This window comes from Colobus angolensis, unplaced genomic scaffold, assembly GCF_000951035.1.
Source record: "Colobus angolensis palliatus isolate OR3802 unplaced genomic scaffold, Cang.pa_1.0 Scaffold126, whole genome shotgun sequence".
NCBI classification, from domain to species: Eukaryota; Metazoa; Chordata; class Mammalia; order Primates; family Cercopithecidae; genus Colobus; species Colobus angolensis.
In genome coordinates, this window is record NW_012113808.1 from 6,421,788 (window position 1) to 6,447,827 (window position 26,040).

The 26,040-nt window shown below is 47.5% G+C and overlaps 1 protein-coding gene and 1 pseudogene across 2 annotated transcripts in view; one reads left to right on the forward strand and one right to left on the reverse strand.

Moving 5' to 3' along the window:
* Nucleotides 1-23,573, forward strand: part of UCK2 (uridine-cytidine kinase 2) — a 57,225-nt gene extending 33,652 nt beyond the window's left edge. Inside the window, exons 3-8 of the mRNA XM_011933441.1 lie at nucleotides 1,886-2,045; nucleotides 2,899-2,995; nucleotides 8,148-8,290; nucleotides 15,098-15,195; nucleotides 17,850-17,898; nucleotides 19,618-23,573. Coding sequence (XP_011788831.1) covers nucleotides 1,886-2,045; nucleotides 2,899-2,995; nucleotides 8,148-8,290; nucleotides 15,098-15,195; nucleotides 17,850-17,898; nucleotides 19,618-19,757 — 687 coding nt within the window. The 3' untranslated portion in view covers nucleotides 19,758-23,573. The remainder of the gene's footprint in view (nucleotides 1-1,885; nucleotides 2,046-2,898; nucleotides 2,996-8,147; nucleotides 8,291-15,097; nucleotides 15,196-17,849; nucleotides 17,899-19,617) is intronic.
* A 1,654-nt stretch (nucleotides 23,574-25,227) lies between these two features.
* Nucleotides 25,228-25,735, reverse strand: LOC105505523 (annotated as a pseudogene). Its single transcript, XR_001000760.1, has one exon. The product of XR_001000760.1 is annotated as a 60S ribosomal protein L23-like (transcript).
* Between the last annotated feature and the right edge of the window lie 305 nt (nucleotides 25,736-26,040).

Here is a 26,040-nt window from a genome sequence, read left to right on the forward strand (position 1 = left end):
TTTTTTTTTTTTTTTGCAGAGTCTCACTCTGTTGCCCAGGCTGGAGTACATGGCACGATCTCAGCTGACTGCAACCTCTGGGTGTTGGGTTCAGGCGATTTTCCTGGCTCAGCCTCCCGAGTAGCTGGAACTACAGACATGTGCCACCATGCCCGGCTAATTTTTGTATTTTTAGTAGAGGCAGGGTTTTACCATGTTGGCCAGGGTAGTCTCAAACTCCTGACTTCAGGTGATCCACCCACCTTGGCCTCTTAAACTGTGGGATTATAGGCATGAGCCACCGTGCCTAGCCTAAATATGCTGTTTTTCATCTCTATTATCCTGTCAACCAGCTTCTTTCCTCCTTTATTGGAGACGGGGTCTCACTGTGTTGCCCAGGCTGGTCTCAAATTCCTGACCTCAAGCAATCCACCCCCTTCAGCCTCCCAAAGTTCTGGGATTACAGGCATGAGCCACCGTGCCTGGCAGTTTAATTAGAAGACTTGGGTTATGTCTTCTACAGCTTATGTAATACAGACATTATTTTTAAATTAACCTTTGTATGAAATGAAAAAAGAAATCAGTTATTTGATAAATACAATCCTTCACTGCCTCATTCTGTTGAATGCACTTGTTTCATAACTTTCCTTTTATGAAGAGTATATGTTATCGAAGGGAAAAAAGGGGCAGATACATATATTACTATTTTTTTCTTTTTTTTAAATTTTAGGATACATATATTGCTAACAACACACACAAAGCATGTAGGTTTGAGTTCATTTGGAATTGTCTTCTCCACTCTTGGTTGGGATACCCCTAAGTTTTAGATGTTGGTGGTGTTTGTGTTCTTTGTCACCCTGTCTGTGGTGGCGCACATTTGTGAAAAGGCCACCTGGTTTACTACAGGTGTGGAGAAGTCCATGGCTGTGGACTGGAGCAAAAGTAACCAACAGAAGTAGAATTAACGCTGTGAGCATAGCCTCCTGCTAACTGGCTGAGCTTTCTGGCCGTGGTTTTTGGTTCCATTGATATAAAGAGATGTGCAAGGGCTGAGTGGCGTTCCATGCGTGTGCGGTCACATTGTGATTCCAAGAGCCTGTGGCCCCTCAGCACATCCTCACTGTGCCCTCATTCTACTTTCTGCTGCTGCTGCCTTTTTTGTCTGTCTATACCAGGGCGCAAGCAGGCAGGATCAGTTAGCCCTACCTTTATCAGTGGCTTTTGGAAAGGATCTTCTGGAGGAGGAGGTGGTGTGTGCTACCCTCCTTCCCCCACCATCACTGCAAGTACCTGAGAGTAGTAAGTTGTGTTAAGGAAAGAGAGGAAGGGACTTTGGGGATCCTAAGACTTCTCTGTCACAGGCGTGTCAGGTGGACTCTTCTCTATTAGCCTTTTCTTTTTTTTTTTTTAATTTAACTTTTAAGTTCAGGGGTTTGTTATATAGGTAAACTTGTGTCATGGGGATTTGTTGTACAGATTATTTCATCACCCAGGTATTAAGCCCAGTACCCATTAGTTAGTTTTCCTTATCCTCTGCCTCCTCCCACCCCGCCACCTCCAGCAGGCCCCAGTGTGTATTGTTCCCCTCCCTGTGTCCATGTATTCTCATCATTTAGCTCCCACTTATAAGTGAGAACATGTGATATTTAGTTTTCTCTTCCTGCATTAATTTGCTAAGGATAGTGTTCTCTAGCTCCATCCACGTTCCCGCATAATACATGATCTCGTTCTTTTTATGGCTGCATCCCTTAGCCCTTTAACTCATCATGCGTGACAGCTGCCTTTGAATTCTTCCTTCCAGAGCCCCTTCTTGTAAGGTGTGCATCAGCTTGGTTACTCCGGGGACTTCCTCTGTACCACACATGCCCTTTCTCTTATTCCTGGGTGCTCTCTTCTCTCCTCACAGTCTTCCGTGTGTGCTAAGATCGTACAGCTCCTGGGGCAGAATGAGGTGGACTATCGCCAGAAGCAGGTGGTCATCCTGAGCCAGGATAGCTTCTACCGTGTTCTCACCTCGGAACAGAAGGCCAAAGCCCTGAAGGGCCAGTTCAACTTTGACCACCCGGGTGAGTCAGGGTGTTGAAGAGGGTATGTATGTGTATTGGTGTAGGGGGGAATATTTTTATTTTGCTCATGAGGAAGTTGCTTAACCTCTCAGAATCTTGTTTCTATCTAGAACGTAGGGACTTGATAAACTACCTTGCAGTGTTATTGTGGGGCTTACGTGAAAGAAGGAATTTTCAGATGCTTCATGTAGTGCTTGTAGTGCTTGGCTCGTTAAATACTGATTGAATCTGTATCTGAGCAAAGGTGATTTTGTTTGAGCCTGGGACTCAAGATGGGCCAGACATGGGGTCAAACATACAGAGCTGGTCCTTCTGCTGCCTCTGTTCTGAGGCAGCCCTCGTCAGACCCTCCTCAACCCACTCTGTGGCAGAGAGGGAGATGGAGGGCCAGGGTGGCTGCCAGAATGGTTTTTGCCCTGCAGCCCTAGATCAGCACACTGCTCGTTTAGCTGGCTTGGATTTCTTAAAATTGTTAGAAGCAAACCGTGGCATGGTGCCTGTTGTGTGTGCTCCCCCAGTCATGGGTGTGCTCTCCAGGTTAGTTTAGCATGTACCAATCCTAGCATCATAACAGCTAAACCTGGAGAGGGGAAGGACCTGTCTGAAGTCAGGGATGGAATGTCAAAGGAGAAAAAAAAGAAATCTGTTTGTCAGAACTCATTTATACACCCTATTTTGAGATACAGGGAGCTTCCATTCTGCTTTGGGTAAAAATCCAGCTTTTTAGGGAGCAGTATGATTACCTTTCAAGTATGATGTGCCCATATACATGTTTATGAGGATGTCCTGTGTATGATTATAGGAGATACTGTTTTAAAATTAAGAAACATTGTAACAATTTGATGTTTTTCAGATGCCTTTGACAATGAACTCATTCTCAAAACACTCAAAGAAATCACTGAAGGGAAAACAGTCCAGATCCCCGTGTATGACTTCGTCTCCCATTCCCGGTAAGTGAGCTGTTCTGGGCCAGGGATGATACCCGCTGCTCCCCAGAGCATCCCTGGTCTGCACTGAGACCTCCTTCCTTACCTCCTGCACTTCAGACCTCTGCCCTACCCCTGCCTAATGCCATTCCAGCCGGTCAGTGGAGCGGGTGGTGGCAGCAGTGTGTGCTATGGGATTGCAGAGGTTGGGGAGTTCATCTGGGCGCTTCCTGGAACAGTCCTGTTGTCACGATTCCTTAACTCCGAAGGATGGAATTGTATTTGAGCTTGAGGGACTGCATGTGCGTTCTGGTCCACATTCCAGTGCTGTTGTTCCTGGAACAAGATGTAAGGGGAGGGGTAGAGGAAGGGCAGGAAGAAGAACAAAGAAAACTGTTCTTTCTGCTGTCCTGGTTTACTTGGGATTGGACAATGTGGACAGGCACGAGGTCACTAGACTGTGATCTCAGAATTAACCAAGCCCTCCAGAAAGCTTCTCAGTGGAATCAAAGCAGTCCTTTCCAGTGAAGCCTCAATTTTAGTGCTCCTGATTAGGAATAGAGGAGCGGCCACACTTCCACCTCATCCTCCTTCCCTCTGAGTGGTGGGAATGGGCTCCTAGAGGATTGCACTCCTGTTGGCCAGACCCCAAGCTCCTTCAGAGCTGCACAGAGCATCTCAGACCTCAATGTAGAATATACACATCTTCCCGTGAGTCTGAACTAGAGAGCGTGGTGAAGATTTGGTCGCAGGAGGAAGATGAGAAAGAGAGAGAATGAGCATGCATGTGTGTGCATTGAGGTGTAGAGGGGGCTGTTGTGGTGCTTACCTCCCTGCCTCACCAGAATCTTCTGAAACACTTCGTTCTATGGGCCAGGTTCTTCTGTGTAGGAGAGAAGAGAGTAAAAGATCAGGATACCATCCTCACGCCTCCCGTGTCAGTCTGTTTTCCTAACCCAACCACTGCAGATCATGGAGGATTGAATGAAGGCGTTTAGTATGGGATTTGGAGCTTACATGAACACTGGGGCTGGGAGACTGAAGACCTGGAAGTTTGTAGCCAGAGAATCAGACAAAATAGTCCCCACTGACTCTAGCCTGAGGCACTGGAGCAGAAGCTGGGGTTCATGGAAAAGTCCAAGAAACCCCCACGTCTGGGTTTGCAGCCTCAATCTAGGAGCTTGTGGACTGTTTGCAAAGTTTTCCTGTCTCATCATTACCATCTCCTGAATATCGTGGATTTTGCTTCACTCTCACCTTCTAAGTCTCTTGTTGGCGCAGTAACCTGGAAGCATGTGGGGAAAGGGATTCTGAGAATTGTAGTTCTCCCTTAGAGGGAAGTGGTGGTGGTGTCAAGAGACATTCCAGCCCACCACTTCCCAGGTGAAGAGGTAAAATGCAGCATGATGTTTAAGGCAAGGGCCTGCAGAAGAATGTAAAGGAGGGAGGAAGAGCAGGGGATTCAGAGTAGGTTGTATGGAGGAAGTGATATTTAAGCTTTAGATAGGAAAGGATAAGAAGTTGTTTGGGAAAAGGATTTCCAAGGTGCTGGGTGGGGAAGCATTTCAGAGCTGGGCATAGATCAGCTTGGTCGGGGCACGGCAGAGGAGAGGTTTGGAGGAATGGGAGTGGGTGTGTGGGAAGGCAGGCAGGCCTCAGGTCATGAAAGGCCATAGGCGGCAGGGCCAGGAGCACAAACATTTTGTCAGTAGGGAGCTACAGACGGCTCTTCTGTCGTAGTGGAAAGGTCATTTTGGTGGCAGGAGGAGAGAGTATCTGCAATGCCATTTGTGAAGAAGCCTTTGAAACAGCCCCAGTGAGAGACTAATAAGAGCCTGAAAGAAGGCAGTGGAACTGAGCGTGGTTGACAGAAGCCAGGGCCTGACCAGTGCAGTCTAGGAGTGGAGGAGAGAAGTTGAAGACCTTGTGCAGCATGAGTTCCATCAAATTCATATGCCAACAAGAGAAAATCCTGGTAGAATTCCCAGTGCAGACATATTTCACGTGTCCTCCTGATTTATCTCATACCTCGTATATTAAAATCTTGTTCTTTAGTGGCTTAAAGCTCATGTCTTAGAAACTTTCACTGATCACGCTAGACCCATAGCCACCCCCTTCCCACCTCCCTGCAAATCTTAAGGGCCACTTAATTGGACATCAAGCCATTTAGCGTTAACTGATTCCATCCCACCCATAGGCGTTTGGTACAAATAAAAATTTGTTGGGCTAAAGTGAAGAAGACGCTTACTTGTTGCAGTTACACTTCTCTGAGCATCCTTTTCCCCATAAGCCAAATGAGATGGTTAGACTGGGTTATCTCAAATGATCTAATTGGCTATTTTCTTTTTGGGACTTCCCAGCCAGACCCTAAATTCGTAAGTGGTATATTAAGCCAGGTATGACTCCTTGCACATTCTGGTGTAGTAGTTGCTCAATAAATTGTTGTTGTTTTTTTTTTTTTTTTTTTTTTTTTGAGACGGAGTCTTGCTCTGGGTTACAGTGGCAGGATCTCAGCTCACTGCAAGCTCCGCCTCCCAGGTTTACGCTATTCTCCTGCCTCAGCCTCCCGAGTAGCTGGGACTACAGGCGCCCGCCACCTCGCCCAGCTAGTTTTTTTTTTTTTTTTGTATTTTTTAGTAGAGACGGGGTTTCACCGTGTTAGCCAGGATGGTCTCGATCTCCTGACCTCGTGATCCGCCCGTCTCGGCCTCCCAAAGTGCTGGGATTACAGGCTTGAGCCACCGCGCCCGGCCGTTGTTGTTTTTTAAAAACTCTGAGCTGTTATGACAGTTTTTAGACCTGCATGTGGACTTGGGAAATGATTAATTCTAACTTCTTAAGGCACCAACAACAAATTAGGCAGTTCATTTTCTCCTTCTGAAGGAAACCCACTTTTCCTTTTTAGTATTTATCAGTTAGGCATCCTAAAATGCTGTTAATATCTAGTGTCAGTACAGATTGAGCATCCCTAATCTAAAAATCCAAAATGTGAAATGCTCCAAAATCTGATACTTTCTGAGTGCCTATGTGATGTTCAAAGGAAATGCTCATTGGAGCATTTCAGAGTTTGGATTTTCATATTAGGGATGCTCATTTTAGATCCTTTCTCCCCCTGCCATATTAGGGATGCCGTAAATATAATGCAAATATTCCAAAATCTGAAAAAAATCCAAAATTCAAAAATCCTAAACACCTAAGCATTTCATATAAGGGATACTCAACGTGTATATGTAAACTTAGTGCAGCCATTGTGTTCTCTGTTAGTGTGTTCAAGTGGAATCTCACATGTACATTCACTTTATTTTTAGACAGTGCTCCCATCCTCTCCTTGGTGTAGGGCAGTTGCCTAGAGAGTGGCTCACTGTTTACCCATTGGTCCTGTGTTCTGAACTCTTCTAGGTTGCCTTCTTATCCACAATGGGCACACCATTTTCTGGTGGCTGACATTCCTCTAGACTGGTGCTGCTTCACCATGGCCGCATGTTAGAAATATCTTGGGAGCTTCTAAATAGTATTGAAGTTCTAGCTCCACTTCAGACTTGTGAAATCAGAGCTCCTGGGGGGCAGGATCCAGGTAGGGATATTTTTATAAGCTTCCCAGGTGGTTCTGATATGCATCTCAGATACACCACAATTCTAGGGCATTTCCTAATCCTAGTCCTTTTCTCCCGTCTTCCCTGCGCTGTTCTGCCACTTGCTAGCTACCCCAACAGTGCCTGCCTTAAAACTCATACACAAGCCGGGTGGTCCAAGCTAAGAAGGCATCAGGGAATGTTTATGGGAAGGAGTTCCAACGGCACCCTCTTGAGCTGGCCGTTGATAACTGACCTCCTTATGCTTGCCCAGATGGAACTACTGTTTTAAGAGACTTTGTTTTATTTGGTTTGCCAGTGTGCTAGTCAGGGTGACGGAAAAACTTGCAATGATGATTATTACTCTATTTTCAGTGAATTTTGAGCAGGAGGCAGTTGGTGACATGTAAGGTGGGCATAGGACAGAATCAAAAGACAAAATACAGTGAAAGCTGCAGCAAGGCAGAGCTGAGCACAAGCAGGGCCATCTGTGAAAGCCCATCACCTAACCGTTTAGCAATGTTTCACTACTCTTACTTTATGAAAAGTCATGTTGGCTGGGCTTGGTAGCTCATGCCTGTAATCCTGGTACTTTGGGAGGCTGAGGTGGGTGAGTTGCATGAGTCCAGGAGTTAGAGACCAGCCTGGGCAACATGGTGAAACCCCGTTTCTACTAAAAATACAAAAAGTAGCCTGGCGTGGTGGTGTGCATCTGTGCTCCTAGACACTTAGGGGGCTGAGGCGGGAGGATCGCCTGAGCCTAGGAAGTTGAGGCTGCAGTGAGTCCAAGATTGCGCCACTCTCACTCCAGCCTCCTGGGTGACAAAGTGAGACCCTGTCTCCAAAAAAAAAAAGAGAAAAAAAAGTCATGTTTACAATTAGTGCCTGCCCTAGGCTTCCCAGCCACGTGGGTTAGGTGGATGAAGTCATGTGTATTTCTGCTTTATTGATAAGGAAGAGCAGCTCTAGGGAGTTCAGGAGTGACCTGTGGCCACTGTATTGGCTTGGGGTAGAGCCAGACCAGACAGACATCGGGATTCTGTATTTCCTCACAAATGCTTTCTCGTCTGTATCCTCTTTCCCAAAACTTGTCTTTATTTTCCCTCCTTCCCTTCCCCTTCTGTCCTTTCCTCCCTCCTTTTCAGCTGCCTCAGGACTGGCGGGGAGGGGGTGGGGTTGTTGAGAGAAAACTGTAAGTTTCTGTTTTTAAAGTTCAGAGTGTTAGGTTCCATAAATGCCAGGCATGAGAGCATTCTGGAGACGCCCTCAGAGAAAAAAAGAAATCACATCTGTTTTTGTCTGCCTCTATTCTTCATTCAACAGCAGGTTTTTTTGATTCCAAGGAGAAGGATGTCTGCCCTGTATTTCTGTTTCATGGTGAAAGCTCGGAAGAAGTGGTCAAAGGAGACCTTTGTCCCAGCCGTGATCACCCTTGGCTCTTTGGTGGTGGCGTGAGGCTGTAGTAGCCGGGTCTTTAGCTCCTGTTTGAAGTCTGTGGGGGCAGGGAACTCAGAACCCAGCCCAGCCAGATGTTCTGGCCCTTGTTCTCTGCCCCTTGCTAGCCCCTGCCTGGCTTGGTCCATTATCTGCTCTGTGCTTTACAGGAAGGAGGAGACAGTTACTGTCTATCCTGCAGACGTGGTGCTCTTTGAAGGGATCCTGGCCTTCTACTCCCAGGAGGTACGAGACCTGTTCCAGATGAAGCTTTTTGTGGATACAGATGCGGACACCCGGCTCTCCCGCAGAGGTGCGTTCTGAAAGCCCCAGGTGGCCCTGTTGGTGGCCACCTCGAGGGCAGAGGACCTGGGAGCCTCTGACAGGACCCCACCCCCCGGAGTCTGAAGCCCATGCCTTCCCTGAGGCAGCTGTGTGTCGCATGGTCCAGCGGCTGCGTCAGTCCAGCCCCAGGATATCCTGCTGCCCAGACACTTGGTGACATTTGAGAAGGGATTAGTCACTTACTGTTTGGGATAACGAAAGACTTGTGAGGTCAGAGACTAAATAAGACATTGATGTCTGGTTTTGCTGGGAAAAGTTTGATTAAATGCTTAGTTCCTTGCAGTTTGTTCACAAGACATCAAAATGAAGATGCTCTGATTTGCGGAACTAACTGTAGGACCCCTGAGGGACAGGATCCCCTGTGCCTAAAGCGCTGGGCAGCTCATCCTGTTAGCCTGCTTCTCTAGCCCTTTATTTTCCAGCAGGCTTTATGGAGGCATTACCACTCTTTCCAGTCAGCTCAGGAGGAAGTCAGCTGTGCCCTCCGCAGGCCGTGCTGAGGGTGGGTCTGCCCATGCTAAGTCCGCCATGCCTGTGTGCTGAAGGTACAGCAATGCCCCTTGGTAGAGGAGCCCAGCCTGTGAACTGAGCTCTATAGGGTATTAAGCAGAGTTTGCTTCCACCAGGAGAGATTGGGAGACTTGATGGACGAAGAGGGGTTGGGACTTGGATGTGGTGTAGCAGGGTGGCGATATAGGCAACCCATGAAGGTGCACAGCACAGATGTACAGACAGTGGCTTGTTCTGAGAATGGCAGGAACCTGGAATGTTCAGAGCGTTGTATGAAGAGACACGAGAAAGCAGGTTGGGGTCTGGTTTTAGAGACTGAGATCTCTAGTCTGGTTCTCGGTGGGCAAGGGAAAGCTACTATGAAGTTCTGAGCAAGGCAAGTGAAGTGGCCACTGTTCTGTGTTGGACACTGGTGCTGACAGAGGAAGTGTAAGTGAAGCCTGTAGCTGTAGCTGGAGCAGCTCTTTGGAGACCGCTCTGCTGATCTAGACACGAGGCAGGGGTGTGGTCCTTAGGTGGGTGGGAGAGGGAGCAGAATTGAGATGGGAAGAGTATTAGCAGAGTTAGAGTTGACCAGGACCCAGCAAGGGCAGTGGGTGGGGGTGACTGAATAGAGGAATGAAAGGTGAGAAGGTTCGAGTCTCTGTCATGTGAAAGGCAGGGAGACACAGGAAATGACGAGGTTAGCTCCTAGTCACAGGACACGTTACTGACAGTTTCAGATTTTATAAGCTGTATCCCAGAGACCTCTGACTTCCAAGTCTGGGTACTTTTCTCTTTTCGGTTCACGAAACAGATCTGTAGTTTATCCCATTTAGCACTGTAATTGTAAGGACTATTAATGAGACCAGTGTAACCTATAGAAACAAGTCCTGAGCTTTGCCCTTCTAAATAGTAATAGATGTGCATGCTGTTAAGTCAGTCGGAGCTACATCCTGCTCCCACGTGGGGTGGGGACAGTTAGTTTTGTGTGATGGAAAAAAGAATGGAATGGGAGGGCCTTTTAGTTCTAGCAGAGCTCTTCCCAGCTAGCTTTGTGACTAGGCTCTTGCGCCACCTCGGCTTGGGTTTCTTTATGGATAATGCAGGGGAGACAGGCCTGCTTTTAGCGTCACGACTCTGGCTAGGTAAGAGTTGCATAGATAATTGAACCCTGAGCCTGACAGCCCCTCATGCTTCTACCCCAGGGCCTGGCTTGTCACCTTAATCCACAAACTCAGGCCCTACTTTGGTTGATCTGCTCAGTGTCCATGTCAGCTTATCAAATTAGAGAGGCAGCATGATACACAGGGACAGATAAATTTTGGAGTCAGGTGAGCTGGGCTGAGATCCTGGTTTTACCACTTACTAGATGTGTGACCTTGGGCAGATTGTGTTTTAACTTCTTTGTATCTCATTTTCTTATTAGAATGTGGTCTTATGGTTGGTACTTCTGCTGTAGTTGTGAAGATGAGAGGTAATGCAGGTAAAATGCCTGGTGGTGCATAAGTCGATAAATATCTATGTGACAGATCAGAAATCTGCTTCTGCCGAAGGGGTTGGTGCTGTTCATTTTCTGAATTTTCTGACAACACTGGTTAGGTCCTTCAAAGGCATCTGCTCAGGTAATGTCCTCAGGAGCTGGTGATGTCCAGGTTGATGCCATCGCTAGTCCAGCAGTGGTACTCGGTCTCAGGGATGCAGTGCTGCCGAGGGAGGCCTCACAGCAGGGAGTGCAAGAACCAGCACAGGAGATTGGAACCAGGTTTTCAGCAGCAGCAATGACGCTGGAAACAAAGTGCATCCTAGTGTTTAATTCAAACAGATCATCACAGTGTGGGTTCAGCAGAACATTTTCCCTTCCTTTCTTGCACGGGATTCTTGTGTGAAATGGGAGCAATTGCTACGGTGGTGCTGGCCCTCTCCTGGGGTTTCTTAGGGCCAGCTCTGCCTCTCCGCCTTCTCTGAACAGGCTGCCTGGGCAGGGCTCTGCTTTCTCATTTCAGATCTGCTGACTTCACATGTCACCTACTGCCGAGTCACTTTCCTGATGGACTCATGGGACTTTTCTGCATGCTCTTTCTACAAATTCATTCTGTCTCCACGTAGGACAAAAAATATGCTTGGCATGTGCTTTGTGGAGTGCGGGGGCGCTGGGGTAGGGAGGCTGGTTAGTCAGAAGCAGCTGTTGAGTGAGCTTGAACATTCCTAGAGACTTGAGTTAGCTCCATGATTTTACCCGTCTGTCACACCCTCCTGGGCATGTGACCTCCACATTCTGAGTTGACCCTCATGTGGGAGAAATCTGTATTTGAGTAAAGCAGCTCTAGAGACTACCTCCTTCCTGATGGAAACCCTTGACATTCTAGGGATTGGTTTCTAGCCTCGTTTGCCTTCATCTTCTCTCTCAGCCCTTAATACAGGGACAGGGATGAAGCGGGGCAGGGAGATTTAGGACGGCTGACCCCTCATCTTCCTCATGCATCATTCTCTGGTTCACATAGAATTAGGGCTGCACTGGGCCTAGGGGGATTCAGCCTGTTCATTTACTATAGAGTAGCACATTTCCTCATCAGATTTTTAAAGTGATTGACTTCACCATTGAGGAATTGTCTTTATTTTGGGTCCTTCTAAGTTTTGTTCTCGGTTTTTGGCTAACCAGAAAGAGCACGTCTGGGTTTGGAAGGGCTGACATGGAAGCCCAGCAGGGAATGTGGGCAGACTTGTAGCTTCCTGCCCTGTACCCTGTCCTCCAAAAGGGCCTGTCCTGGCCCAGCAAACGTGCTGGGGTCAGAGCAGTGATGGAGGAGCTGGTTTTTGAGCCCCTGGGGTTTCCAGTTTGTGCCAAGACCTTGTTTTGACTCAGTCCTTGGCGCAGTCCTGTTTCCTGCCTCTGCCTGGGGAGCAGGGCCTTTCAGTGCAGGGAGGTGGTTGGCCCTCTGTTGTTCTTGGCTCAGGGAGGCCCAGTCTGCCTGAGGTGATCGTTCTATCGGAGGTTCTTGGGGAGCAGAGGTGGGCAAGGCCTTTTGATGTTGCGTGTTTGCAGTGTCTGGGCAACATTCTGACCCATTCCCTATTTGCTTTTCCAGCATAGAAGCTATAGTGAGACTCTTCCTTGTCTTCCTTCTTCTCCCTCCTCACGTTTGTTGTCCCATGTGCTTGTGTCCTGCTCTCCCTTACTGTGTGGCACCCCGCCCTTCCAGCTGCCCGCAGGACTCCTTTTTCCCTTTGCTCACCCTGCTCAGCTGGGTCTGACCTGCTTACCTGAATTCGAGGTTCCCACCCTCCCATGGCGTTGAGCAGTTCTGTCAGGGAGGCACTACCGTCCCAGCGTGCCCTCAGTTTCTGTTGTGGTCGTAATAATCATAGAACACATGCTTACTGAACATGTGCTAAGGCGCCAGCTACGGGTGCTGAAGAATTTTATGCACATCTCTGTATTCCTGAATAGTAATATTTATATTTGTTTATTAAATTAATATTTATGAGGAAGGTACCATTATTATTCCTGTTTTATAGTTAGGGAACTTAAGATTCACAGAGGTTAAAGTCACTTGTCCAAGGTCACAGAGGTAGGAGTTATTGGGGTCAGGATTCAGGTCCGGGGCAGTTTTCCCCCCCCATAGCCCATAGAAGTAGAACAAAAAGCAGCTTTTGGGCTGTAGAAGCTTCACTGTGATTTACCTCCTCTTCCTACTTTCTGCACGACCAGCTTCCTCTCGCCAATGACAAAACAGCTGAAGCCACCAGGTCTATAGAAGGAAGGGGGCTGAAGGCCCAGGCTGAGGGCAGTAGGAGGGCTACGTGACAGGGTGTGGACATGCACTGTGTGTGTGTGTGCGCGCGTGTGTGTGCACGTGTGTTTGTGTGTGCGCGTGTGCTGGGAGAAGGACAAAGCTTCCTCCAGTGCTAAAGACTTCAGCAATTGTCTGAAAAGCATGTGTTGCAAAACAATCCCAGCATCAGGCGTTTGCAGGATTTTAAGTAAAAGCTGCCCAAGCACGGCTGTGTTTGTTTTTTCCTAGCTGTGATACCTTTTTGATCTGGTTTCCTTTTTTCTTTGGGCTTTATCTGGAGACGTGTGAAGAATTGGAGGCCGCGCTGGCTGTGTGTTTTGGCAGTGCTACTCTGGTTAGCCACGTGTGCCGGAGCTCTGAGGACTTCTGGGGGGTGAGCCACGTGGCAGCTCCTCAGGGCTCCTTCTTGGCGAGTCTCCCAGCAGATCTGCCAGAGCAGCAGGTCGGCAGCAGGAGCCCAGGTCCAGCGTTGCAGGGGTGGGGAAAACCATTTCCTGGCTGGAGAAGGCTGCTGCCAGGCTGGGTGGGCAAGTCGTGACACATTAGCAACCAACCAACTGTTTTATTACCAGGTTTCCCATGGAGAAAACACTTCGTAAATTGAGGAGCTGTTACAAAAGTTAAATGGCAGCATCATCAGTGCCCGGCTTTCTGGAAATGTGGATTTCCTGGCAGTTTTCTAGCCTTCTCATGTTATAGACTTCCTGTCAGCCTGGATGATAGCCATGACAGCCTCCCCGTTCCCTGTCCTCTGTGCATGCATCTGTGCATGTGTGTATAAAGACAGAACTATTTAGACACATGGCTTTCAGAAGTTCCATCACAGCTATACCCCATGTTCGTTTACAGTGAGTTTCACCCCACACTTGAGTCTGTTCACTGAAAAATGGTTGGGAAAGAGCTGAAGAGCCACTACAAATGATTGTAGATGGATGCGGTAACTTTTTGGGGTGAAAGATTTAGCAGCTCAGATGATAAGATTAAATTAAGATAACATTTAAAATGACATCTGCAAAGGGAGGCAGTTTTAATTAAGAGAATCTCCTTCCAGACTCCCCACTCATGGGGAAACTAAGGCTCATGTGCAGCGGCAGAACCAGAGTCATCAGTCTTCTTTCTATTTATTGACAGAAGACTCTATTTAATAAAGAGTGTATGGGCTGCCTGTAATTCCAGCACTTTGGGAGGCCGAGGCAGAAGGATCACTTGAGCCCAAGAATTCAAGACTAGCCTAGGCAACAAAGCAAGACGCTGTGTCTACAGAAAAAAAAAAGGGGCTCACACCTGTAATTCCCAGCACTTTGGGAGGCTGAGGCAGGCGGATCATGAGGTCAGGAGATCGAGGTCATCCTGGCTAACACAGTGAAACCCCGTCTCTACTAAAAAAATGTAAAAAGTCAGCCAGGTGTGCTGGCAGGTGCCTGTAGTCCCAGCTACTCAGGAGGCTGAGGCAGAAGAATTGCTTGAACCTGGGAGGCAGAGGTTGCAGTGAGCCGAGATTGCGCCACTGCACTCCAGCCTGGGCGACAGAGTGATGAGACTGTGTCTCAAAAACAAACAACAACAACAAAAAAACCATTAGTGCATTGAGGTGGTGTGTGCCTGTAGTCCCAGCTACTTGGGAGGTTAAGGTGGGAGGATCGCTTGCTAGAGCCCAGGAGGTTGAGGCTGTAGTGAGCTGTGACTGCGCTGCTGCACTCCAGCCTGTGTGACAGAGCGAGACACCTTGTCTTAAAAGAAAAAACATTTTTAAAGGAAAACAAAAAGAATGGTAAAAGCCCCTGGATGAAACTGACCAGGGGGAAGAAGGTAGAAGACAGAAGATGGTGAGTTTGTTGTCAGTTTGGGCTTCATCAGCGCCAGCCCACCATTCTCTACACCATGGTTTTCTTATCTTTCACTGAGTGATTTTTTTTTTTTTTTTTTGTGGTAAACCTCTGTGTTTGAGGTAGGTGGAAATGGTTAACCATGGCTGGGTCCTCTGCCTTGCCTGGGCTCCATGCTGCAGAGGGAGCATGGGTGGGAGCTGGGAGCAGTGAGCTGAGCAGCGGGTCGCTGGACTTCTGAACACAGGTAAGTGCATGCAAGGAGGCAGCGTGCAACCCAGCCCTCCGTGGGCCCAGATTGCTTCCTGTTAACAGTGAGCTCTCCAGGGCTGCCCTGCTTTTTTTTTTTTTTTAATTCACACTGAAATTTTCTTTGGATCAAATGTTGCTTAAAACAAGAAGGCTGTTGGCCTCCATGGACAACCTTTTGTTTGAAAAAGCATTGTTATCGTTGCCACGTTTGACCATTGTAAGGTGTCAGAATGTAACTTGTCTTTTTCGAAGCCACTGCTGATCTGCTCTTGGTCAAGCCTCTCAGGATTCCAGCTTGAGAATCATCTAGAGTAATTGTGGAACCTGTGGGAGCTAGGTCCACCCCATGAAGGGCGGGTGTGCACTGGCTCCTACACCGTTTTTTGATTCTTATTCTCCCTTCTCTTACAGTATTAAGGGACATCAGCGAGAGAGGCAGGGATCTTGAACAGATTTTATCTCAGTACATTACATTCGTCAAGCCTGCCTTTGAGGAATTCTGCTTGCCAGTGAGTTGTGTTCTTGGTTTGTTTTTGTTGCATGTAGAATTTAAAATTTGATGATACAAATGAAGGTATGCAAGTTGGTGGAGCTCCCCTGCCTGAATCTCACTCCTCTCTCTCAGTGATCCTCTGTCCCGAAGTCCTAAGAGAGGGCAGCCCTTGGCCCTTGTGTCCTCTGTGTTCTCCAGGAGCCCTGTCCTGCTGTTCTTTCTTTGGGTAGCTCTGTAGGGTCCTGCCAGTCCTTAGGCAGGTTATTTAATTCCCAGCTAGTTCTAGATTTCTTGCTTGGTGGAATCATGGTGTGAGACTCTTTACTGAGGGTGTATCATATCCAAGGAGAGTCCTTAGCCAGTTGGATCTCTGAAGGGCCTGCAGTAGGTGAAGTATGGATGCACTGGGTCCTATGCCCCGAGGTGTTCCCCTCTGAGCCTCTCCCGCCATCACTGGTGAGCCCTGCTTTGAGCTTGTCTTTAGCTCCCATTTGGGGACTGTCATGCCTTACTGGAATAAGCTTCCTTCCCTTCACCCTTGCAGACGCACCAGTCCTTCCTGTGGCAGCTAGGAATTCTCTAGTGAGGTGGCTTTCAGAGAAGGAAGAACGGAGGGAGTTGGCCCTCAGCCCAGGAAAGACGGGAAGGGGCATGTTGAGGGAAGGCTACCAGAGACAAGAGGTGTGGTGTGGTGGGGCTGCAGAAGGAGAAGTATTTAACTCAGGAGAATCCTACTGAGTCACTGAGTCTTCTCCAGCTTGGCCAAACCATGGTCTGGCTCCTTAATTATTTGTAGTTAAGCTCTGAGACGAGGAGGAAGGGTAGGAAGAGGTTGGGACTTAACCTGGTCTTGGTTGAGATATACTGGGAAGGCTGGAATCTCTGAAGACAATGAGAATAGATTTAGAGTAAGACTGGGTATTGGAATTTCCCTATTTATTCTAATAATAAACTTCATTCTTTTTCTTCTGGGAAAATATGATCCTCAAACTCTGTTTCTTCAAGGATGTTAGTAGCTTTTACAATAACCCATACTTGACTTTGGTTTTAGATGCAGGACAGGTGGACTTTTTGAGCCAACTGAGAAACGTTGATGCCCTATCCATTATCCTGGAGACGACTGGGTTACAAGAGTAGGTTACTGGGAAGAGACCAGAGGGGGCTAAGGAGCTATGAACTTCTTTCCGCCCATTTATCTATCTGAGGACCTCTCCTGTTATTTTTGACTTAATAAGAACACAAGATGAATTTATTATTGGAAATCAGTTATAGTTAACTGTCAGTTTTCTGCTGTTTAACTTAGTTGTAACAAAGCTAAAAATTTTGCATAGACATTTTCCGGGTTATTTCTGCTTGCTGCCACTGTCCAGCCACTCTTTGCTCAGGGAAGATCAGCTCATTCCCATGTAAGCCAGGAACTTGGACCTGATAAATGAACTTGGACCTGATAAATGTCTGCTCAGTTTGACTTGGGTTTGGGGCTGACACCGTTGCCTTTCAGCAGTCCTAGGGTGGAAGCTGCACAGAGTAAGAAGCCCGCACGCTTGAGGTGTGGTTTATGTGGTCTTATGCTAGACTTAGTGTATATCCCAGGATGCAGTTATTTGTAGAATGGTCTACAAGATCTCAGTAAATTTGGAACAACGAAAAAGAAATACGCCTCTTTGTGGCCTTTCTTTTTTAAAAAATTTGGGTAATAACAGAACCTCTGAACTGGTCATCAGTGAAGAATACTTTTTCTGGTTTTACCCTGTGCTAGGAGTGAACATTGTCATGTTTTAGACGATGCGTAAAAGTCTGAGGTGAACCAGTCCCCTGGAAAGTTTGGATTTTTCTAGTTCATATTTGTCCTAGTGGAATAGAGGCAATTAAGTGTTTGGCTTCAAAGACCATGTTCTCTGCGTAGGTCGTAAGCTGAAACAGTGTTAAGCGTTAGAAATGAGAACTTGGTTGGGAGCAGTGGCTCATGCCTGTAATCCTGAGACTTTAGGAGGCCCAGGTGGGTGGATCGCTTGAGGCCAGGAGTTTGAGACCAGCCTGGGCAACATGGTAATACCCCCTCTCTATAAAAAATAACAAAAAGTAGCTGGGTGTGGTGACGGGTGCCTGTAGTCCCAGCTCCTCAGAGGCTGAGGTGGGACGATCTACCCAGCGCAGGAGGTCAAGGCTGCAGTGAGCTGTGATGATGCCACTGCACTCCAGCCTGGGTGACCGAGTGAGACACTGTCTTAAAAAAATAAAAAAAGAGTGAGAGAGAACTTGAATAAAAGCTAAATTCTTGTAATGTAGATAAAGTGAGTAAAAATCCATGGTAGATAATTATAAATTGAATTATGAATTGGTTTTGGATTAACCACTCAGTCTAGACCATTTTTCCCTCACTGATACATAAAAGTCTTCAGTCCTTCGTTCTCATTTTCCTCATTCCCTGCTTATCTTCTTTCATTCACAATTCAGCTAAACAAGGCAATTCCTTAGATTTCCCCAAATTTCTATTAATAGATGCATTCACTGTGAAGTTGTAAACAATATTATTATTTGAAGCCTTAAAAGCTGCGCCTCTCGGCTCGCTAGTATGAAGGCTGCCCTTTCCCCATGTTTCCATGGAGAGGGGCTTGCGCCAGTTGTCTCTGAACTGTGTTAATGCATTTTAACTGTCTTTCTCCACAGACAAAGAAGTATGCTGATGTGATCATCCCTAGAGGTGCAGATAATCTAGGTAAGTCCCGGCGGAGTGTCATCCTGGAGTATAACGTCTGCCCTTTGTCAGTCATAATTTGGGGCAGGACGTGGTGACCATACAGGGCTCTGCAGACCTGGCTGCCCTGCTTGTCTGTGATTGTGAGTCAGCAGAACCTTTCCACCTACATGTCTGGCCTCGGGAACAGATTGCTGGGTGTAGGCACCCACATGTTATGGTGACAGGCATGCACTTGTGCTTCTCTGGCAGAAATGGAGGGCTGTAGATTACCTTTTACTATCACTTCCCAATGATGACACTTGGATACTTTGCTTCTGAGGCCACCTTTTAGCAAAAGTAGATTCCCTCGATCTGATTTAGAGTGACCTGCCATCACGGTAGCTCTTTCTAAAGGGAGCTCATTGCTACCGTTATTGTACTTATTTTTCATTTTATTTTATTTTACTTTAGAGACAAGGTCTTGCTCTGTCACCCAGACTGAAGTGCAGTAGCACAGTCACAGCTCATTTGCAGCCTCCAGCTCCTGAGCTCAAGTGATTCTCCTGCCACAGCCTCCCAGTAGCTGGGGCTACAGGTGTGCACCACCATGCTCTGCTAATTTAAAAAAAATGTTTTTGTAGAGATGGTTTCATTATGTTGCCTAAGCTGGTCTAAAACTCCTACCTCAAGCAGCCATCCCACCTCAGTCTCCCAAAGTGTTAGGATTACAGGCATGAGCCATGGCACCTGGCCCCATTGTTTTATTTTTTTGGCTTGTCTAGGAAGTATGAGTGTCTCTGGACTAGGCATAGTGTGGCAGGGTTGATCTGTAAGATGGGACCTGGTTTCTTCATTCTCTTTAGAATTTATTTAATTTTCCCTTCATTTAAAAAGATTATTTATTGAGCTGTTTGGAGTAAGTTATAGCAGTAAATATTTAACCCTGTATTTTTTAAGGACAAAGGCATTCTTTTTCATCACCACAATGCAGTCGTTAAATCCAAGACACTTACCGTTGATACGACCTCTTTTAACCTGGAGATGTTCCCTGTGTTTTGTTTTTTTTAAGACATTTTTGAAACATACAGGCCCATTGTTTGGTAGAATGGTCCTCAATTTGAGTTTATCTTTTGCTTTCTTAATGATTGGATTCATGAGCTTATGTAATCTGAAGGAATTATCCCCGGAGAGAGATGATGTGGTCCTCTTTGTTTATCACATCAGAGAGCATTTGATGTGTATTCCATTTTTGGTGATGTTAGATTGACCTCTTGGTTGAGGTATATAATTTATTTCTAATGCTAAGAAAAGATAGCTTTCTCTGTTATGTGGTTTGGAGGGACAGAGGGCCTTCCATCGGGATGCTCCGTCTTAGGATGGAAAACTGGAACGTTTCCTGGTGGAAAGGTCTCATAGCTAATAGATGTGGCAGAACCATGGCTGGTTAGCACGTCTGCAGAATTTGGCCCAAGTGCTTCATCCAGTGGTGACTGATCATCTCCTGATAAGATACCCATTCATTAAGGGCTTACTCTGTGCTAAGCATTGTCTGTCTTAGCCCTCCTGCAAAGGAGAGGGATCATATTAGCCCAGGCAGAGCCACTGGGAAGTTGGATGACTTGCCTGCAAGTAGCAGAGCCACTTCCCTGAAAGTCTTTCAGCTGTGGTTCCTGCGTGCCCTTTCCCCAGACAGACTCCCATACTCACCCCTGCACCCATGCCTGCACCCATAACGCTCTGCTGGTCTCTGCCCCACAGTGGCCATCAACCTCATCGTGCAGCACATCCAGGACATCCTGAATGGAGGGCCCTCCAAACGGCAGACCAATGGCTGTCTCAACGGCTACACCCCTTCACGCAAGAGGCAGGCATCGGAGTCCAGCAGCAGGCCGCATTGACCCGTCTCCATCGGACCCCAGCCCCCATCTCCAAGAGACAGAGGAGGGGTCAGGAGGCATTGCTCATCTGTACATACTGTTTCCTATGACATTACTGTATTTAAGAAAACACCATGGAGATGAAATGCCTTTGATTTTTTTTTTTTTTTCTTTTTGTACTTTGGAACGACAAAATGAAACGGAACTTGACCCTGAGCTTAAATAACAAAACTGTGCCAACTACTACTGGTGATGCCTAATTATGAATCCAACGTGTAACCAGTTATAAATACATATATATATAAAAGGATCTATTTTTGTGTAAATGTACAAATACTGTAAAGCTGTTTGCCATAAGTATTTTGCAGGAGGGTCTGTTGAGTCTTTTAGGACTGGAGCTGGAATTTCACCAAGGGGAAATTGCCTGTTGTGTCCCAGGGCGGGGAGGCCCGGGCATCTGTTAGAGACGGGGAGAGTGGCTAAGGTCCCATTGCTCGAGTGCCCCGTGGAACTCGATGGGAATGGGGTTGGAAAACCTTGATTGCCTCCTCTGTCACATACCACTCTTGGAGCTGGAGCTTAGCGATATGCCAATGAGAGATACTCTTGTCTTTTTTCTTTTTTCTTTTTTTTGAGTTGAAATTAGGTAAAACCTCAACTCAAAAATCAAACTCAGGGAAGAGGCCCACTGAGGAGAACAAGTCTTCTGCACTTTCTTTCTGCCCTGCTCCCACCCTCTCGCCTCTGGCTGCTTGGATAGCTTGGTGACTCCTTCCTCACCCTCCTGCTTCTCCGTCTCTCCAAGAAGCCAGAGCTGCCTCTTTCCTTCCCTGGAAGAGATTTTATGGGATCGCTTCCTGATAGAAGATGGGAAGGAGAGGGCAGAACTGTGCCTGCTGTCATATCTGAAGAATCACTGGTTCTTTCTGCTTCCCAGGGACGTAACTGAGCTGACTTCTTGGGCTTTTTCCTGTATTGTGGAATATAGAGTGCCCCATTGCAGGCTGGGCGTGGGTGAGGGCTTCGGTAACTGACGCCGGCAGCAGCACCTCACGAGCTGGCAGGGGAGCTCTGTCCATGGAAGGGTGGTAGTTTCTGTTTCCTGGAGGTTTGCAGTGAGGTGAGGAGAGTAACTTTGGTCAGGGATTCTCGCTAGCAGCATCATGGCTGGGATGATTTACTTATTTGCAATACCACCTAGTGGATATGGCAGCTGCAGAGCATAAAAGGGGCTCAGAAAAGCAGTTTTTAAAAAGTATTTAAAAGGGGAGTATTTAAATCATAGGTACCTAAGTTGGAGTCTGAGGTTGAAATATTTGGGGTGGAGATTTCTAGCTTTCCTGAGAGCCGCTGCTTGGTGGCAGTGTTTTCTCTGGAAGTACAGATTCCTGACATTCTGGGTGGAGGGGAGCCCAAGTGAGCCTGAAGGAGGTCTGATTGTAGAGTCCCGAGCCTCAGTTTCTGACCACAGAAGAGCCAGAGATTTTCATTTCATTGTTGACCACCCTAGTGCTTGGTGGACTGTGCCGTTAGCTATCCCACTGTGGCTGCCATTGCCAGAAACATTTTGGAGAACCTTCTCTTTACATTGCTCTCAGAGCCTCTGTGAGCCATTCAGGTAAATCAGTCTCCGTTACTACCTGGTCACACCAAATTTTTCCCTCAGACTCAGCACCATCCAGTCTGATTCCCCTTCTCTGGGTTCAGTTTGACTCTAAATCTGTTTTGCTATTTTAGAAGAGTCAAACCTAGTCCCCAACAGAGCTTGCCACCTGGAGACTTTCAGGAGACCATGCAGGCTCTGAAAGGAGCTCCCAGTCACAGCAGCCACCTACTTGGAGCAAGGGAAGGCTCCCAAGATGCCTCCTTTGAAAGCCAGTGCTCACCAGGATGGCTGAGTTCTGGAGTGTGTGTTCAGGATCAATCATTATTATTCTTGTAGTCATGGCTTGATCAGTTCTGAGATGAAGCAGGGAATGCAGGCCTGGGTTAGCATCCTGAGGACACAGGGCCCCTGGCCTTGACGGCACTGGGCCGTGCTCAGGTGAAGCCCACCCCTGTCTGGGAGAGCCTTGGCCTTTCAGTGGGCAGCATGCTCAACTTTACTTGAAGCTCCCAGGTGCCAAACCATTTAGTGCCTTGGCTGTTTATCCCACTGCCTTGGAAGATGGACTCGTCTCATCTCTGAGCCTTTACCTAGCTGCTTCCTCATCTACCTGTGGTGTTGGGACCAAGCCTCCAGTATCTCTGAGTAGGCCACTCCTAGCTTGGAAACAGCTATAAGGGCTGCCCTGCCCCTTGTCACATGATCACCAATTCTTGGTGGCTTGGCTGGGGACACGGAACAGTGTCTGCTGGGGTCTGTGACACACCATGTCTGGAACAAGGAAGGGGTGGGTGGAAGGCTCTACCCCTCTGGCAGCCCAGCATTTAGCCAACTCTGTATCTAAACTTGAGCTTTCTATGGAACAAACAATGGTCTTAGTTTTTTAAGAGCCTCTGGGTCTCTGATTCCATGGAGAGTTAGGAGTAGAATTATTAGACCAGAAACCATGACATTTGCCATCTAGGTACTCTTTGCTGTTCAGGGTGGAGGCACAGATGAGCAGAGTGGGGTGATGTGGGTTGTATGTGCATGCAAGTCCCCTGGCTCCAGAGCCATCCAGTGGTGCTCGGTTCTCTCTTCCTGCCCGGGTATTGTGTGTGGACCAAGTGTTTAGGAAACAAGCCCATAAACATTATGTCACAGGAAGGCCTGGCCTCACACTCCTTCACACTAACGAGCTGTCTACTGACCCAAGTTTCTTATTCTCGGGCAGCCTGGGACCACTATGAGCAGAGAGATGGGAGTCTATGTAAGAAGGATGCAAGTGTCCTTTGATTTGGAGCGGACAGAGCAGATCCTTGCAAAGGCAGTGGGTTAAACAACAGGATGTCTGTGCGACAGGCCAGGGGAGGAGGGCAGAGACAGGGTCTCCAGTTCACCTTGCCTCAGAACTAGCCTAATCATCCCTGCTTCTGGTCTTGGCCACTTGGCAGTCATGGGGAAGCTGACTCCCCGCTTCAATTGGGCTTGGAGCTGGATACTTGTGGGCACGCCCAGGGTGGGTTGCCAGCATTTCATTAGGCTGCTGGGTCGGGCCGGAGGCTTGTGTACACTTCGGAGCAGTCGGGCAGCAGGAGGGCCGGAAGCCTGGTTGGTTTGTATATGATTTCTCTTGCTGCTCTCGTGCACTTTCGTTGATTTAGCAACCTTGACCTGCACTGGCCCCCATGGCTGTTGGAGGGAAGTAGCCTCTTGCAGGGAAATACTTTCCTCTGCCCTGGAATCTCCTATGTGCCTGTTAAAGATTCCAGGGCCAAGAACTGGGCAGGCTGAGGAGCAGCTAGGTAGGTGGGTTATGGAGTTCAGGACTGCTTCTGGAAGGGATCGCCTGTACTTCTGTGCCACCGTTGCCCTTTACACTTTGCTCAGGGTGGGGTGGGGGAAGCATTCAAACAAAACAAGGAAGGGAACTGTCTGGCAAAGGCATAGGTGGATGCATCCAGAGCTCAGTCCGCTTTCATCTTTTGTCTCTGGACGTTCTGCTGCCCTCCTCATACTGGGGACTGGCATTCCAGGTCAGCTTGGCTGTGGTCTTAGAGGCAGGGAGAGCCTCCCCAGTCCTGCCTCAGGAGCAGGGTGAGTAGCTAAATACAGACTTAGGCTTTTTTTCCCCCCCTTTTAAGATGCTTGCTCCTCTCCCTTTTCTTTTTACCACCCTACCTTTATTGTTAGTGGTTACAAAGTGACCACATATTATGTACTTTGCTGTAAATAAAGACAGACAAAAAGGATCTGGCTCTCGCCTTCTGTGTGGTGCTTGGCCCAGAGCAGTGACCGAATCCTGGCTGTGAAGCCCGAGTGGCTCCAGAGGGGCCATGCTGTGCATATGCGTTGTAGATGTCACTGGGCCTGCTGTCATGAAGCCTCATGATCCTGGGGTGTATGTGGGCCAGACCCCAGGCCTCACCTGGGCTCAGATACCAGTTCAGGTAGTGGACTTGCAGTTCTTGTCAAGTGGGAAGCCCGGGCCAGGGTTTCTGGGAGCCTTTGGTTCTTAGGACATTCTGGCGTTGTGTTCCCCTGATGCCATCCAGTTTACCTGGCCTCTGTCCCATTGCCTTCCTTACGCTGGTGACCCAGCCCCTTCCTTGCTCAAACAAACCCTTTTAAAGTAAACTTTTTTGAGGGAGGTGGGTGGAAGATGAGGAAAGTTTACATTATAACAACACAAAACAGTTGCATGTTGCCCACATGCTGTGAATGGATGTATATGTATGTTCATCCCTGTTTTTCAAAGACCTAGGCCACCCACCAAAAATAGAAAAATGATTGGCTTTTGTCAGGGTGTGGTGGCTCATGCCTGTAATCCCAGCATTTTGAGAGGCCAGGGCAGGAGGACTGTTTGAGGCCAGGAGTTCGAGACCAGCCTGGGCAAGAGGGTGAAACCCCGTCTCTACTAAAAAATTAGGTAGGTGTGGTGGTGCATGCCTGTAATCCTAGCTACTCGGGAGGCTGAAGCACGAAAATCACTTGAACTCAAGAGGCAGAAATTGCAGTAAGCCGAGATCGCACCTCTGCACACTAATGCAACAGAGAAAGATTGTCTCAACAAAAAAAAAGGGAAAAAAATGGCTTTTATGCTTTGTCGCGCCCTATCCACTATTAACTTGCCACCTTTTGTAGCTTCTCATTCATCTCTTCCACCACTGCCTGCCAGGCACCCAATGACTGTCATTGATGGGCAGAGCCGTTTTCTTTCTGGCCACTAGTTCCATTCTGACAGGTGCAACCCCATCTGTGAATTTAGCAGCTTTTTAACAGGATCTGTCCTCAGAAGGTGGCTATTTTAAGCAACACTCAGGTGCCCCTGCAAGAGCTAATGTAAGCATTGTCAACTTCTGGCAGGTGAAGATGTTGTGAGTCACAGTAAGTGGCTTGCCTGGTGTCACACAGGCAGTGGTCATGCAAGTCGGTGCTTAGCTGTGGTTCAGTTTCCCTCTGCACTGCTCGCAATCTCGCCTGTCCCAAGCCGACCACCTCTGGACTTTGATACTTTGCTTGGGATGCCACTTGGTTCTCACTGTGTGTTTCTGCACCTTTGTGGTAGTTGGAGGGGACCGTGGTGCAGGCCAGTAATGCCCCGGAATCGATTTTTTAGTTTTGTCTCCCTACCCTTGTGACACAACATCCTCTGAGCCATCCTTCAGCTCCACAGCTAGGAGGAGATGCCTGTTTGACTAGTGCTGCTTTAATCAGACCCTTAATTGGGGCAGATTAAAAGAAACCTGTTAGGACCTGCTGAAAGATTTTAAATAAGGGGTGGAGAAGGAGACTTGAGATGTGGGAAAGTGCTTTGAGAGGATGGAACCAGAGATGGAGTTCTGTTATTTGGTGCTGGGGGGGATGTTTAGATTTCTATTTTAAAGCAGACCGTAATCAGATCACTTTCTTTTTTTTTTTTAATGGGTTTAAAATTTTTATTTTTACAAATATACTGGAGAATCATGCAATGCTGCCAGCATTGGATGCAATCCGGGGCCACAAGTCTGCACACTCCTTTGCTACTGGTCCTGTAATGGCAGAACCTTTCATCTCGCCTTTATTGTTCACTATGGACCCCTGCATTATCTTCAAAATAAAGAAACACGCCATCTTTTCTACGGTATGACTTTCGTTGTCGAATGACCACTGCTGGATGTACCTTTTTTCTGAGCTCTGGTTTGCCTTTCTTGACTGTGGCCATCACCATGTCACCCACACCAGCAGCGCGAAGTCTGTTCAGCCGTCCCTTGATCCCCTTCACGGAGATGATATACAGGTTTTTGGCTCCTGTGTTGTCAGCACAATTGATCACAGCTCCTACCGGAAGACCCAAGGAAATCTGGAATTTCGCACCAGAGGACCCACCACGTCCTCGCTTCAACATCTCTTGAACGCCGGAAAGAGGAAAAAAGGAATCAGATCACTTTGTAAACCCAGAATGAAGTAAAGCTACTTGAGAGATTTTGGATTTTGTGTGGGTGTGTGTGTTTGCATGTATATTTATACACACACACATACATATGCTTATAATTTTTTCATGAACTAAAATAACAAAATACCAAGTAAAAAATTTGAGTTAGGACTAAACCCAAGATTTATATTCTCAATTAAATGAATGGTGGTGAGGGGCAGGAGAATATGAAGTTGTGCCTTACACATACTCCCTTTTCATACAGTCATATCCATGCTTAGCATTGCCTTTTCTTACTGAAGATG